This window comes from Mastacembelus armatus, chromosome 6 (assembly GCF_900324485.2).
Source record: "Mastacembelus armatus chromosome 6, fMasArm1.2, whole genome shotgun sequence".
NCBI lineage: Eukaryota > Metazoa > Chordata > Actinopteri > Synbranchiformes > Mastacembelidae > Mastacembelus > Mastacembelus armatus.
Window position 1 is genome coordinate 13,781,315 of NC_046638.1, and position 16,040 is coordinate 13,797,354.

At 42.7% G+C, this 16,040-nt stretch overlaps 2 protein-coding genes across 6 annotated transcripts; one reads left to right on the forward strand and one right to left on the reverse strand.

Moving 5' to 3' along the window:
- Window positions 1–19: 19 nt before the first annotated feature.
- spata2l (spermatogenesis associated 2-like) lies at window positions 20–4,785 on the reverse strand. 4 transcript variants are annotated; one of them, XM_026311131.2, is made up of 5 exons: window positions 3,607–4,467; window positions 3,165–3,511; window positions 2,881–2,890; window positions 2,597–2,703; window positions 20–1,993 (listed from the first exon to the last, which is right to left on the reverse strand). In XM_026311131.2, the coding sequence occupies exons 2-5, from the start codon at window positions 3,504–3,506 to the stop codon at window positions 998–1,000; spliced, it is 1,455 nt and encodes a 484-aa protein (XP_026166916.1). In that variant the 5' UTR covers window positions 3,507–3,511; window positions 3,607–4,467; the 3' UTR covers window positions 20–997. The 4 variants fall into 4 exon arrangements, with proteins under 4 accessions (XP_026166916.1, XP_026166915.1, XP_026166914.1 ...); XM_026311130.2 differs by having other exon boundaries at window positions 26–1,993; window positions 2,597–2,890; window positions 3,607–3,668; window positions 4,153–4,466; XM_026311129.2 differs by adding an exon at window positions 4,525–4,785 and having other exon boundaries at window positions 27–1,993; window positions 2,597–2,890; window positions 3,607–3,668.
- Window positions 3,506–10,139, forward strand: LOC113132792 (uncharacterized). 2 transcript variants are annotated; one of them, XM_026311134.2, is made up of 6 exons: window positions 3,506–3,649; window positions 6,661–6,768; window positions 7,406–7,545; window positions 7,822–7,918; window positions 8,164–8,288; window positions 8,498–10,139. In XM_026311134.2, exons 1-6 carry the CDS (start codon window positions 3,625–3,627, stop codon window positions 8,672–8,674), a joined length of 672 nt encoding a protein of 223 aa, XP_026166919.1. In that variant the 5' UTR covers window positions 3,506–3,624; the 3' UTR covers window positions 8,675–10,139. The 2 variants fall into 2 exon arrangements, with proteins under 2 accessions (XP_026166919.1, XP_026166918.1); XM_026311133.1 differs by lacking the exon at window positions 3,506–3,649 and adding an exon at window positions 5,254–5,592.
- Window positions 10,140–16,040: the final 5,901 nt, after the last annotated feature.

Consider the following 16,040-nt stretch of genomic DNA (forward strand, 5'->3'; position numbering starts at 1 on the left):
TTTAACACAAACAAGTGCCACATTGACCCCAGTTTGAGTGCAGGCAGCAATTACAGATGAACACACGTCCTTGTGCTTGGCACCAAGCTACATTTACTAGGTGAGCTAAAAGTGTTGGTCCGATGAAGCCTTGCAGAGCTTTGGGCTTTCTTGCTATTTGTGGTTTGTAGAACTTACAGCAGCTCCTAAAGACTAGGGCTGAAACACTACACCACCTCATTGATTTTACAGTAACAGTGTCAGCCTCGTGTGGAGCAAGTCAATGAAGCTTGTGTTTATTATTAAATCTATAATACTAGTGTGTTAATGTGCTACGCTAAAAGTAGATGGTTACTGTGCAATAGGCAAGGGTGAAAGATTACATATGTGGTCTAAAAAGCACAAGTATTTGATTTCACTAAATATGAATGTATATTAGTGGAGGTGCAGAGTTAGTGTGGGGTGTGTTTAAACTTTAACTTTACATACACTTCATTTCATGAGTTGTCTTGTGATGTGACGGGAATGAAATTAAATTCTAAGATTACTCTTGGGACATTTCCAGATTTCTCAGTGATTCCCTCTTGTTGTATTGTTGTATTATTCCCTCTACTATGTATTTCAATTGCAAAGCCATTTTAACTGTTAACTCTGAAGCAAGGGGGACATTTCTGACAGCATCAGTCAGGGTTTTTGCTGCATTTGACACAAGTACCAACAATATCACCTGTCAGTGGAGTGAAACAAGCGTCAGAGCTTTTAGTATCATCAATCCATCTTTATCAAGAGCACTAAGTGCAACCCCAACTTGAACAATACAAACAAATTTCACAAAGTAAATATGGTCACATACAGTGTAACTGTGTAAGAGTATTAAGAATCTCAGAAAGAGGATATTTCTGTATCAAGGCAACATTTGGATTTATGTTACTGGATTAAAAGAATTATTTTTCCAACACATATATTCAAGGCACTGCAATTTTGCTGGTTGTGTCTCAATGCGATTCTTTAACATGAATCACACAGAAGATGACTGGTCAAAAGTTTTGCCACAGGTGCATGTAACTGGTATTTTGTACCAACAATCATGACAGTACTCACTCCCACAATATCTGCATAGAACCAGAGGGTTTCTAGAACACATCCTCCCACAGGTGCACACTCCCAGCTGTTTGACAGTGTGGTGAACCTTGCAGTATTCCAGCTCTTTGCAGGAATAACAGTGGAAGACTTTACAGCTAACGCACAGGAAATTAGGGTCTGGCTTGGCAGGGTTGCAGCAGTCATGGTAGGCAATTGGTTGAACAGATGAACTTATTGATTTAGGTTCATCACTCAGAACTGAGGGCATTGCTGCGCTGCTGCTGGGGAGAGTCCTCATTAGGCTGTCGTCCACTCTGAGGCTTTCGCTCTGTGACGACACTTCTTCACTCACACTGTGAGCCCTTACCATGCTGTTGCCCTCCTTAATGCGGTGTTGTAATAAGGCACAGGTGGTATCGTGGAAGGTTTCGTATTCATTATAGAGTTTAAGATCAGTATTAGGAGACTGGGGACAACTGCAAAAGGCATCAGACTCTTTCTTGCAAAGGCCTGTCACTTCTAACTGTATACTGTATGGCTGTGACTCTACATCTGCTTTTTCAAACACTGATTCCTCACAGGGGTGTCTGCCTTGCCTCTTGCTGGCTGAGGAGCTTAGCTCCAAATCTGACATCTTGGTTAACTGACAGTTGAGTGTAGAGATGCAGATGTGCTCTCTGGTGGGAAAGGAGGCGGATGAGGAAGACAAGGACGTCAGTCCATTGTTATGCGTTTTGGCAGCTCGGTGAGATGCACTGCCCTGAGTCGACCAGGTTAAAGAGTGGAGACTCTCTTCATGATTGACAACCGCCTCTTTCTGCCCCCCATTAATCTGCTCATCTGTGTACAGATCCTCCTCAGGTTCACCATCGAAGGGCTCCATAACCAGTTGGTCGGCTTTCAGTATCTTTTTGGTGTTGTCCAGGGCAACCTGTTGAATGCATTAGCAGTAAATCCTCAGTTATTTTCAAACAGTAGTGTGTTATTTGAGATGGTGGGCTGAGTATGAAATTGCAATCCTTTTGCATAATATGTATCTAAAACTCTCAAATAATAAAATTTAGCAACGAACATCACTCAGGATTGGATGTTTCAATCCACAGCCACTGGGAATGTGTTGGTTCCAGAGGCATGCAAGCAAAAAAGGAAATCAAAAGAATATACAGTAAGAACTTGAATATTAGCAGTACTACTCAGCAAATCAGACTCACAGATGTGAATGGTAATATAAATGATGCCAGACTGGGTCAGGAGATTTGTAACAGCTGGCACCTTCCTGCACTCTACTACATAAAAGGTCATCTGAGATTGTTGCACCTCTTCATTACAACTACATGATGTTATTGCTGAGTAAAACATTCTCAAAAACAAAAAGAGATATCTTTGGGTTTGAACAGTGTCTGGCAGTACAGGACGAGCTTCTCCTGAGTGGAGTAGACAAGGTTATTCTAAATACATCTAAACTCAGCATTTCCAAATACACACTCTCCCCACAATTGACTGAGACACTTGCCAAGGAACCGGAAAAACATACCTGCATACTAGTTCCTCTCTGCCTCTCCCTCACCACACTCAGCTCCCACTTGGCTTCACCACTGTGCTTTCCCAGAGCCGCCAGTAGGAGGTGACACTCACAGCGGGCTAGGAAGAAGGCACAAGACAAGCGGAGGAAGTCATCCAGAGAGGAGGTCTTAATTCTAGATGACTGGAGGCACAGCTGCTCATGCCAAGAAGAGCTGGTTTGGTACCCTAACAAACCGAAGAGCTTCTCAATCTGTGGCATTGACAGCACCGGTTTGATGTAGTGGGTGAACATACCGGAGTACATCTGGGACACAGAAGTGAAAAACAAAAATATCAGGATATCTCTCAGGGCTTTGCCAATAGGGATTTTTTAATTAACTGGAAAATCTCATCAGATATATTATCACTTTACAAGAGGGACAAAATGTCAATGTTAGACAAATGTCACATTGTTAGAGGAAATGCATGATATTAAAACTTGTAAACTAATTTTGACCTGAACTGTGATCACAAAAACTGAAAATAGTGAGTTTTTAACCCAGACTTAACCCCATCTTTACAGCCTTTTTCTGGCCTACCTTGACAACTTTGTACTCTTCCCTCCAGGGACCGAGATACAGGTTGAGGGCGGCTTGCTCAAGGACCTCAAAAGCTTTAGCCAGGCCTTGCAATCCTGCTCTGGTTTTGACATGCCTACTGCTGGGTGCTGTTGCTGCCAGGAGCGACTCCTCCATCACCCTGAGTGGATCCAGACCGAGGCAGTGCGTCTCTCGAGCGTCTCCCTCCCTCAGTGGCCCCTCCACCTGCTTCCATAATTTGTCATCTCTACATGCCAAGTTGGAGCCCCTTCCCACAATTTGCTGCTCCAAACTGTGATCATAGGCAGTCAACAGATCTCTGGATCTTTGCCTGGAGTTCATTTGTGCTGAAAGGGAGACACAATCTTTAACTTATTAACATGGACCACAGGAAGAGCAGCTGGAAAAATTGTATTCCATCACTGTTCCTATAAGAACTTACCGATTTGAAGTACGTCAGATGGGGGTTCCACAATGTTCTCGTGGTGAGCCCAGCGTTTTCAACTTTGACAACACGATAAAAACACAAAAGCCGAAACAATTCAGTATTTGGGGTTTTTTTTGTAAATTACAAGGATTTGTTCGTTGAGAGAAGAGAGTTGAATCAGACGTCGTTAGCTACCATTTGTTTGGGGACACTCCTGTAACTCTAACAGAAAGTGAAACGTAAAACATCCGGCCTAAGTGAAAGAAAACTGTAACTATGTAATGTAAAGCTGCTTTAATAACGAGTAAAAGTGTTAACCTCTTAACATTATTTCAGTAGTTGAACAGTTACAAACTGGCTCCCAGTGACTTGATACCATCGGCCAAAGAAAATACGAAATAGTCGTTTGAGCTTAACATTAGCTGAACTGGTTTCCACACGGGCTAGCTGGTTTGGCTAATTTTACTGTCACTGCTGCCTTCTCGACAACTTCACACGAAATCAACATGTGCCGATATAAAACTATCGCTTTCTTTATAAAACGAGTTTGTCGTGAATTACCAGTCGAAAGGCTTTAATAACGCGAAGTCAATAGTCAACTTTTGGAAATTAGCTGGACCATCTTGTTTAGTGTAGGGGGAAGACCCAGTTAATCTCAGACTTCCTCCCAAATGTCAACATGTCGAAGACTTTATGTGGTCTTGGACATACGCCGAATTAAACACCGAGTCTCGTTGATTTAGAAAACGTCATGGTTTCGGTTTTACAATGTATGGTCTTTTCCGGATGCACAATGTGACATTAAATCAGTATAACTCTGAACAGCACAAGTGTCGAGGCTAAACTAATGCTAACCGCCTGACTTTGACATATTATATGTACGTATATTAATGTTTTTCTGATTGTACACAAGAGAAAATAACTCGCCGGTACCTGACACTTATCACGATGTTTATCAGGGAGTCATATGAAACACAGTAGAGTAGCTGATGGCCGCTTCGTTTCGAAATAAGGTAAACACTGCTGTCGGATCGCTCAGCTTTAGACAGGGGCGCATGCTGGAGGTTTCAGGGCCGGGGAATGTTAGGGTTCATAGTACGGGGGCCCAAACTTAGTCTTCAAGAGCCACTGTCCTGCTTGTTTCCCAACTATCCCTGCCCTACCCACTGCTGATTACATGGATCAGGTGTGTCCATTACAATCTGGAAGATGCTCATCTCAAATGATGGTGGAGGTGAGGGAAGACAAAGTGAAATGGTATCCCCCAGCTTCTGATTGGCTGAGTACACCTGATCCAGGTAATCAGCAGTGGGTAGGGCAGGGACAGTGCCCCTAGGACCAGGACACCCCTGGAAGTGCATTTTCAAATCTCATAGTTTTGGGTGAGTACACACAAACAAATGAACAAAAACAGAACGTAATTTAAGTAATGAAATGAATTAATAATAATGGCCTGTATTGTCAGTTCTGGGCTTATAATTTTGGAAAGTAGCTAGTCCTTCCACTAGATGGCAACATTTCAGCTTTCAAACTCTCCCCTCCAACTTTCTCTGCCACTTCTACATGAACCAGTTTGTTTAAGGGTTTAATCAGCACACACACACACACACACACACACACACACACACACACACACACACACACACACACACACACACACACACACACACACACACACACACACTGGTAAGCGCGCGCCACTGGCCCCCACTATAATGAAGACAGTGGTGAGCCCATTTTGACCTGCGGGCGTGGCTTCGGTGACACTGGCTGACGGGCGGAACTGTACCCCCCGAGTTGACTTTAAAGTACCCTGGGTTGGCAAAGATGCTCTATATAAGTCAGCAGTTTCTCTTGCAGCGCAGTCAGAAGTGTCACCCTCCATCCTTCAGCAGGTCTGTGCAGCTGCAGTCAGCATGTCAAACTCGGACAGGGTTGTGTTAGCTCTGGGAGGAGCGGGGGCAGTGGGCTCTGGGATAGTTAAAGCACTGCTGGACAAAGGTAAGCTGCCCAGGGGCCACTTGGGGACACAGAAACCCCTTCTCTACTGCTAAGAGAACATTTAGAAAAAACTACCGTAAATTCTTTGAGCCAGAGGAAATGTTTGCATTTTCTCCCGAATGATTAGCCTTACAGCAGACGACGTAAACACTTTTACGTACACGTGTCTGTCTCAGGAGGGATTCTGCCATTATAAACTGTAGTGTACACTTTTGACTAATCTCGGCTTTCTTCTTTTATTAGCATTATCTGGCTTTGAATTGTTAAATGGCTGGCTATTAATCCGATGTTGGTGGTGCGTCTGCGTGTACAAATTGCACTTATCTGACATTAGTCAGATGAATATTAACTAAGCTTTAAGAAATTTAAATATCTATGTGCATGTGCGAGTTTATGATCATTTGTGCTGTTTGGTGCCATCATAGTTGGGATGTTTCTGCTAATGGTTTGTTCAGTAAAGTTCCAAAAACTAGTCTGAGCACTAATCTCATGCTCAGCTGCACTATTATCAACAAAGTCAACAAAGTTTTATGGTTGGACAGTGTGATTTTAGTTTTGGTATATTTGGTATCATCCCAGTTTAGGTGTTTTCAGTTCCAGTGCTGTGTTCTGTAGCCTCTGCGCTCTTCATGGTCTAGTGAAGGAGAAAATGCGTTATGCTGTGATGAGAGTTTACTGGTTTCAGATTTACATTGCATTTCCATAGCTTTGCTGCTTTAACTGAGCAGAAAGTTGCCATTTGCTACTCACTCACAATTATCCTTCAGATAATTTTGGCAAACATATGTGAAAAAATCTACTACTGAAAATTACTAAACTAAAACTCTCAAATACTAAAATTTAGCAATGAACATCACTCAGGGTTGGATGTTTCAATCCACAGCCACTGGGAATGTGTTAGTTCCAGAGGCATGCAAGCAAAAAACAAAATAGACTGAAGGGCTTTATTATCTTATGTTGTCTACTTTTTCATGTGAGGGGGATTATGCCTCCTGTATCTGTTAAAAAGTGCTTATTTTATTTCTCTGCATATTCATGATAGATTAATGTGGAATCTGATATGCAAAGGTTTTAGAGTGGCAGTGATCTCCAGGGACAACAGTCGGCTGGAGAGACTCCGATCATTTGTCTCTCCCAACACAAAGGATAACCTCACCACTCTAGTGGGGAATGTAGGTAAGTTGAGGATCTTAAATTCAATATTGTTAACTGTCTGCCATCCATTGATCTGCTGCCTCAACCTAGCACATATACAGTCTGTGGCTAGAGAGGTGAAGATTGTGTGCTCTTCTCCACAGACACACTCCGTTAGTCAGGCTGATGAGAGAGGTGCTCTTACACTTCCTCCCTGGCATCCTCCAGTTATCTGAAGCTCCAGTGACTTCTCACACTCTTCTAATAAAAATAGGCATGATATAGACATAATAACCTGCAAAATGGCCTATAATGGTTTATAAGTATTGATGCATTAATGTGTATATCATCTTAATGTTGCAGCTGGTCAAGTTAGAGCTTATTTTAATTATTTTATATGCTGTTAGGTAGCTTGTGAATTTCTCCATGTGGATTATCAGTCTTATTTCTTATAAATCTGAACCTGGAAAGTTATCAAGTAAATTTTCCACGACTGAATATTTGTAAAGCTCATTGAATGTTATTGGTGCTCTGATAGGTATAGGTGATGGTTAGAAAATGTTAGAATTTGACAAAAAGAGCATCAACAAAAGGAGAACCTCTTTTGGGCACCATGACGTACTCAGCTAAACCACAACATGGAAGCCTTTCCTCTCCTGAGTCCTTCTGTCTTTTCCAGGCTCAGAGGAGGGAGCAGAGCAGGCAAAGCAGGCCCTGCTGAAGGTGGTGGGGAAAGTCACAGACATTGTTTCATCTCTGGGCTTCAGCTGGTGGCAGGGAGGACCCCCACACACCCAATCTCTCAAAGACCTGCACTGGGTGAGTACACACAAACAAATCAGACAGCGCCTAGACCAAGGCATGAGAGTGTTGCTGGTTTGGATTAAATATTAAATTTTCTGTGCATTGAAGAAAGCATATACTGCATACATATTACTGCTTTCAATAAATGCCAGTAATGGTAGTTGTAAGAGCAGCCTTGGTAGTAGTGGTGTATGAGAGTTCTCCTGTTATTTTATGTCAAAATATTGTTGCAACAATGAAATTCTGATTCTTCCGATTACCTTCATATTTCCTCTCCCTTCAACTATGCAGGTAATTGAGACATTACTTTTCAGTACATTTGTGTCATGGAAGGCCTTCTTCCCCTTGGTGAGGGATGACTCTAACTGTACCTACACTTTCATAACAGGTGAGTCCTGTAGCAATTTACTCTGCTAATAGCAAGGCTCTGTCAAATGTCTGTAATGTGCAGGTAAGAAACAGAGAGACCTGTTACTAAACTGTATACAGATAGAATTCAAATAAGGGGTTGGGTGAAAAAAAAAAAAAAAACATAACTCCAGGACATAGTAGCCATTCTTCCCAGCTAAAAATGACTGCTATAGACTCATTACATAGTTTAACTGTATGTCCCCCTGCTGCTCTGTGCCACAGGCGGAGCAGGAGAAAAGTTGCTAATGCCTGGTACAGGCTTTCTGACAGTGGGAGCTGCCAGCACCCTGGCCTTCTGCCAGGTTCTACGAGAGGAGTACCCTGAGGTGCCCTGCAAACTCAACCAGGTGAGGCTTTGAGGGAGTTAGCAAAGCACAAAAACTGTTGATTTAGTGCTTACCACAGCAACCTAAGATAATAAAGCCCTTCAGATTTTAGTGCTCGTTCATATCTTTCATATGATTTTCTTCCCTTGGCGTTCCTCTCTAACCCTCTGTTGCATATACCCTACCCACTCTCATCATCCCTGCCTTTACTTATTGGCTGGTCCTGGTAGGTAAAGATCAACGCAGGTGTAGCCACTCCAGAACGCATGGCACCTGGTTACCTGAACCACCTGGACCTGGGCGAGGGTGTTGCCGCCCTCGTGGAGAGACGAAACACTTCCCACACCGTCTTCACCATCAACTGTCCTGCAGACTTAAAAACTATCCTTCTGGAGGGGAACCTTTAGACTTGGATACTCTGAACTCTCCGGAAACACGTTTACTCTCTTTCCTTCATTTGTTTTCTTTTCTGACAACTTTGAACCCTATCATTGCTCAATTTTAGAGGATGCTGTTTCAGCTTATATTGTATATTCTGTTGGTTGTTTTCAAATCATTAGTAACTGCATGTGATGTGATATATCTCTAAAAAAACACACAGGGTGTGTAATATTCCCCTCCTTATTATTGCTTGCTTCTATACAAACATTATCACACAACTCTGTCTTGTCCATCTGTGTAAGACAATATAACATTGTTTTCTCCATGGATCTGATAAATATACTTACAAAACTTATAAAACCAGACCTCTTAAGGCCAAAGAATTGGACAGAGCATAACTCGGGCACAAAAGAAGAACAAGGTGTGGTGGTATGTTATTTGATTATATATGTGCAGCCCTAGAATTAAAAGGTGACGTGGAGTTTTTGAGCACCAGTGGTGCTGTGGATGCCCATTTTGTTCTGCACTAGCACACAAATACAGACATGTACATGTATGAGCAAGCTTTATGCTATTTCTCTGTTTCACAGGTTGTGGTAACTACCAAAAAACAGAGCAATATGCAAGCCAAAAACAAAGAATAAGAACTGCTAGCTAGAAAACGTGTAAATATTGCACATTTTTTAAGACTATAGGACTTCGAGATGCCACAGGCAGACCTGGACAGTCTTAAAAAGATAATGTTAAATATTTGATGCCTTCTAGAGTAAAGTTTTTAACATAACATTGAAATGTTGGAGAAATTATGTGATGTATAAGCAGGAAAAGTCAATTAGTTTCACTAATTCTTTTCTGTGACCCATTAGGGATTTAGTATTCTTGAAACAAACCCAATATGTAAGATGTGTTGTGCAAGCAGAGCTGTAGTGAAATGTGCTTATACCTGATCCAAATGACCACACTGTCAGGCTGTCAAATCCTGCATTCTTTTGTCCCAGCCACACATTGTTTTTCAGTGCTTTTAGACAAGAAGTTTGTTTGAAGCATGCTCACTACTTGGAGTATGCTTGAAAATAAGTTCATCCAACACGCGGAAGTAACTTCGTGAGGAAATTTTAAAAGGGCTCAGATTCCACCTACTTTCTCATCTCCACACTTGTCATCACCATTTGCTCTATAAATTGGCTTTGATTTTAAGCTCATGTGTGAATGTGCTTGACTAGCGTGTTTAGAAAGTTATAAAAATGTCCTGTGTGGGGAGGGAGTTTCAGTCTGTGCATACTCTAAACAATCACTTCGTTTGAAGCATACTGACTTCCTACAGATGAGGACCATGACAGTGAATAGAGTCATTGGCACGACATGATAAACACATCAGAACCTGCGTAATAGCTTAGCCCATGTTAGCCTTTGTAAAGGTTTGATTAGGTAAAAGCTTAAATATGCAGCATTTTGAATTTCAATACAAATAAAGATATTCTCCATTAGTAATCTTGTGTATTCACTGCAATATTTGCCTGGAAGATTAATTGCCTTTTTGTGATGTTGCACCAATGCAACGTAATTCATGCAGATAACACAGAGCAGTCTTTGGGATCTGTAGGCTTGGTACATTTACATGACCCCTAGAGTGACTCTGTCCCATTCGAAAGTACCAACATGGACTCCCTGTAGGCCTCTTTATCTGCCACGCACTATTTGGGGTAGCATGCCCTTTAGATAAATGAAACAGAACTCTGATGGCCACATCAGACTAGTAGCATCAATACTGTTCATACGTCCATGCTTCCACAACAAATGTAAATTTGTCATGCTATCCCAGGCCTGTACTAATGATTTGGGTAGGTTTGATTAACAAGGATAACTGGGGTTGGACAAGAAAACAGAGCAGGGAAAGATTAGTTGGTGGGGGGTGGGGTAGCCAGTCAGTGTTTTTTTGTTTCAAACTTGTTGGCTGACAGGTCAATTAGGCCAAATTCTGATTAAGCCACAAGGGAGAACCTATTAGGCCCCACTTTCTCCTCCTCCTTCTCCCTCCCTTTCTCTCCGCCTGAAAGGGATGGACACAGTCAAGCACATTGACACAAACGGTCATGTTCACCCTCTTATCATGAGTAATTTCATTCTAAAAGAAAAAGAAAACTAGCTTTTATTCCGGGGGAAAGAGGGGCAATGGTCTTCTAAAAGAAACTGCTTACAGACTTAGCTTACAGACTGAAGATACATCAGAAAAGACGTGGGTGAACAGCCGAAATGTGAGAAAACTGTAACCCTAACTGAAACGCTGTCTTTGATGTAGGAGCAGCACAGCGCTATTAATTAAAGGAAAAATGTGGGATTGGTTTAGTCACGCTAGCAGCATGGATCTAGAGATGACAAAGTCAGTTGCTCATCCAGACTGAAACGTCTCAACTATTGCATGAGCTTTAATGAGCCAGGTGATCTGCCTTTTTTAACCACAACCATCATCTGGTCAAAATTTTGGTTGGTCAGTAGTTGGTTTATGTCAAAACACCTGCAAAACGAAAGACATTACCATCACACTCAGCTCTACTTTGTTTGCAACAATTATTTTAAAAAGTTAACATACTAATACACAAAACTAAGATGGTGAATATGTACAAATGAACATCATAATGGTAGTGTAGCACGTCATTATAAGCATTACGGTGATGCTTGGCTCAAAGCACAGTTGTGCCAATGTACAGCCTCACAGACACATATATACTATCCTGTTTAAACTGAAAGGGATGCAGGGTAAATTTGTGATGGAGACAATTGTTGATGGTTGTGGCCTACCCTGTACCTGATGATACAACAGATTAGTGTTAGAATGAAGAGACAATGGCAGTGAGGGAGGAAGAACTGCAGCTAAGATACAGTTGCCAAATTGTTCATCTGCTTTTGACTAAAACTGGAGTGGCTGAGACAAAAGGGATTAAATTGTTGATCCATTTGGAAAAACAAGTTATGAGGTCTGACTTTCGTGAGAAAGCAAGTGAAGCAGTGAGAGCTCACCAAAGCAGTGATGAAGCTTTCAGTTTCTAAAAAACCAAAACACAACACACTGGCTTGCCAGGAGACACCACAAGATGCAGAGAGACAGGCGGCTGACAGACGGCAGTTTAGTTAGAGAAGCAGGGCAGTTACGAAAGCAGTAGATGATGTATGTGTGTGTGGTCTCTGGTGAGATATCATCTTTCCTTGGCCTGTCGGGTCACTAGGAGTCACGGAATCGTGGAAAAGGGAACAGGAGTGCGATTGGCTTATAAATCATGTATGTATCTAATAACAGCTGCCTGCATGCTTGTTTTGAAAATGATTGATATAGGTTTACACACTCCAGAGGCTTGTGTCATATCAGCAGCCAGCGCTGAGGTCAGGGAAGCACAGAGTCAGAACCCTCAAGTCACGCTATCTGCACCGGGGTGTGTCCCACCACACTAACAGGACACAATCACTGACACTGCAGTAAAAACACACTTGTAAACACAGACACACGCAAGCACATCAGCCTCACTAACCCATTTATAAACTAATTGGTTCAAAATGCAGTCTTGCAATAGTTTAGGGTCAAAGTGTGACAACAGGGTAAGAGAACATTACACAAGAGTGGCAGCGTTCAGAGCAAGTTATAGAGATTTATGGTGGGCGTTGTATTCCTCATAATACTATATATGACTGTGCATATAACATTGCGTTGCACAGAATCAGTGCATATGTTAGGTCATGTCAAGTGACTATAACAGCTGAATATTTGAAATACATACAACTTCTGAAAGATGTTTGGTACAGTATATGCAAGATTGCAGAGACCATTTTTCTCCAGTTCTTGCAGATGGATCCAAACAGACAGTTTCATGTACATCGAAAGTACTTAATAGTTCAATTCAGTTTTATTTTTACCACACCAAATTACAATTCAATCATCTCAAGACACTTTACAAAAAAGAAAAAAACCCAACAAATCCCTCATGAGCAAGCACTTCTTGTTCTGTTGTATATCATCATTGTGATTAGCAGGACATATAGCAGTAAGATATCTCCTAATAGATTAAAATTTTCTCTACAGTGGTTTGCAAACTTCAAATTTTGTTCAAGGTACAAAATGCATGTTGGAACAATCACATTATGTCAACTGGTAATATGCAAATTAAATGGGTTTTTTAAAATTATTTTATCTGTTATGACGTAGGAGAGGAAGGACCCAAGTGCAGATTGCAGTTCAAACCAATGTTTATTCTAATAAAGAAAAATAAATAAATAAATAAATAAATAAAAACCTCCAGGCAAAGTACAAAAGTGTACACGCTGAGTAACAGAACACACAGCTGCTAATTCCAGGCGACACACGCCAGCAGCATAAGTTACTCTCGCTCAGGGAGCTAACCAGGCTAAAGGCCTATACATACTTTGCGAGAACGGAGATACTTGGGGAAAAGAACGAGAAAAAAAAAAAAAAAAAAAAAACGCTCTTTCGGCTGCGACCCTGGTTTGGGAGTTCTCGCACTCGCACCTTGTTCTCGACACATCTATCCAGAACTTTTCTCGTGTGGTGTCCGGCAGCTATTGTGTGATTGGTCAGACACTTGAAGTGGGCGTGGTTAATTTGGGATGTGGAAATGTCTTCCCGCTGGCAGTTGTCATAGCAATGGATAGTTTTGCTGCCACAGGTGGTGAGGAAGTATGAAAATCTTTACAACATATCTTGTAAGGCATGGCATCAACATGGTGATACCCGATATCTTATCCGCTGTATTGTAGTTTGTCAGATTCCCACAATGCTTAGTGCGCGTGACGTAAGCTGCAGTGGAAGGGACCTTCCAGAAGTTCGGCAGTTGAGTTTCTGGTGGAGTGTGAAATGTCCTGCGGAGAAAATGAACAAAGTTCGTTTTCAGCACCTCGAAAACTAACAAATTTCTCGCTTCTTGTGGAGTATGTATCAGGCTTTACGCAGGTAAGCACTGGACACACAGGTAGAGCAGGTAAGTAGGAGTACTGAAAATACTGAGACCATATACGGATACACTACTCTATCGTAGAGTTAACTGACCTGTAATGGCCCTGCTTCTCAACGAAAACAAAACAACGGACCCCAAGGGGGACAAAGATGTCCGAATGATCTCAGACGCGAGGGACTATGAGGTACTTCTCCACTGACTCCCTCTCCAGGCGCGACAGGCTGTACAGCCGGCTGGACGGAAGCGCAGCCCCGGGAAGCAAGATATCTCTTAAGGTTAGCTCACCCTTTAGCTGTTCTGATAACGAAACAACTCCCTCAGAACTGAGCCAGCCTACCCCGTGACTGCTGCCACCGTGTTAAAGTCTATGGTGTAGTCTGCTACGCTTCGGTTGCCTTGCCGAAGATTCAACAGCCGCTTGGCTGCGTCCCCGGCATGATCCGGATGGTCGAAAACTTGACTAAATGTGGAATTGTGCCAGGGTCATTAATTAGTGGCCGAGTAGATGACTAGTCAAGGCTAGTGCTCTGCTCCTTAACAGTCCCACAATATAGGATAACCGATATTTATCTGTTGGATAGGGTTTTGGCCGCATCTCGAAGATGTTTGCACATTGGAGCAAAAATCCTCTGCACTTCCCGGGGTCTCTGTGGTATGGGTCCGGCTCCAAGATGTGCGGGTAGCTCCGACGGCGGGATAGGCAGCTTAGGTGCCGGGGATGGCAGAGGCTGTGGGAGAGAGCTGAAGGGTTAATGTACATATGCTCCATAAGTTCAGACAATTGGACATCCGTTTCCTGGCTGGACTTCAGACTACGTAGTGTTTGATCGTGCTCCCACATCAAGGCCCTTACCGGGAGAGCGCTTCGTACAGGAAGTTTCACTGGGAGAATCTGCTGGGCCACTTCGTTGTTACGATTTACAAGAGGAAGCACCCAAGTGCAGATTGCAGTTCAAACAAAAGTTTATTCTAATTTTTAAAAAATAATGGAGGCAGGTGAACAGAAAAAAAACTCCAGGCAAAGTCCAAACAGCGTAGACACGCTGAGGAACACACAGCACGCATCTGGCAGCTGCTAACCTGCTGCTGACCACCGCTGATCTAAGCGACACACGCCGACAGGATAAGTTTCTCCCTCTCTGGGAGCTAGCCAGGCTAATGCAGGTAAGTACAACTACCTAAAATATTGAGACCATTTACAGATAGGGCCTATACTACTCTACCGCAGAGGTAACTGGACAAACTTGGCGAGGATGGAGTGAGAAACCAGGGCTTTTATTTCGGTAGGTGGATGATTGTCAGCAGGTGCGGCTCATCACCAGCTCCGCTCTCACGGTGACGCACCTGTAGGGAATCAACAGACAAGGAGACAACACACACAAGGGAAAGAGAGAGAGAAGCACGAGGAGCTGGGGGGCCGCCACTGCCGCCTCACGACAAAATCAAGTTAACAAGTCAGATCAACAAAACACATCAAAAAATACACATAAGTATGAAATTAGACTGTGGCTAAATTTTGACCTGCCTGAAATTCATCTGGTCGCATGTGTCCGGGGACTAGATTGTTATTCAGGTGATGTTTCCTGGTAAGAGAATTCACCTCCTGCCGCAAGCCTGTTGTACCGTGAAGCTCGTCTACGGATTAGCAACAAATTAGCTTTAGTCTGACACACCTAAAAACTAACTAAACTCTCTGAACAAATCAATAACCGCTACATATTACTGTACTAGTCAAGTACCTTTCTATTTTGTCCAGTGCTTCTTGCTATTTCCAGACCTAGCGCTCATTAGCCTATCTATTAGCTTAGCTAGCTAGTAGCATGGCTTCTCCCTCTCGCTCAGTGTGCCACATGTTCAGTTATTCCTTATTCCTCCTTTAGTGATAATAATACTTGTAATAAGTGCAAGGTTCTGATAACTTTGGAGGCGAGGATCACTGATTTGGAAGCGCGGCTCCGCACCTTTGAACAAAAGCCAGCTACCCTAGCCCCGTTAGCAGGTCTGGAGCCACCGAACTCAGGGTATGTTAAATACGGTGGCCGACAAGGGCAAACGCGCCGTAACGGCCAAGACACCTGCAAAAGAGAAACGCTGCATCAACAAAAACACCTGCAAGAAAGAAAACACAACGGAAGTGCGCCAGGCCAATAGGGGGACCCGAACTGAGGGATGCTATGAACAAAGTTTGGCTAACTTTTACAGAGGCAACATAAAAAAGGTACATTTTCCATCTATTTCTTTTTAAACACTTGGCCGTCATTTTTTACAGTATTATAAAAGTATAGTATTGTAAAAGATGATGGCCAAGTGTTTAAAAAGTAACAAATGGAAAACGCACCTTCAGATCTCCCATCCTGCAACCCCCCCTCTTTCTGAGGAAAAGCTGGTCTTGTAGCGAGAGACAGCATCCATCCCTCTTTGGGTGGTGCAG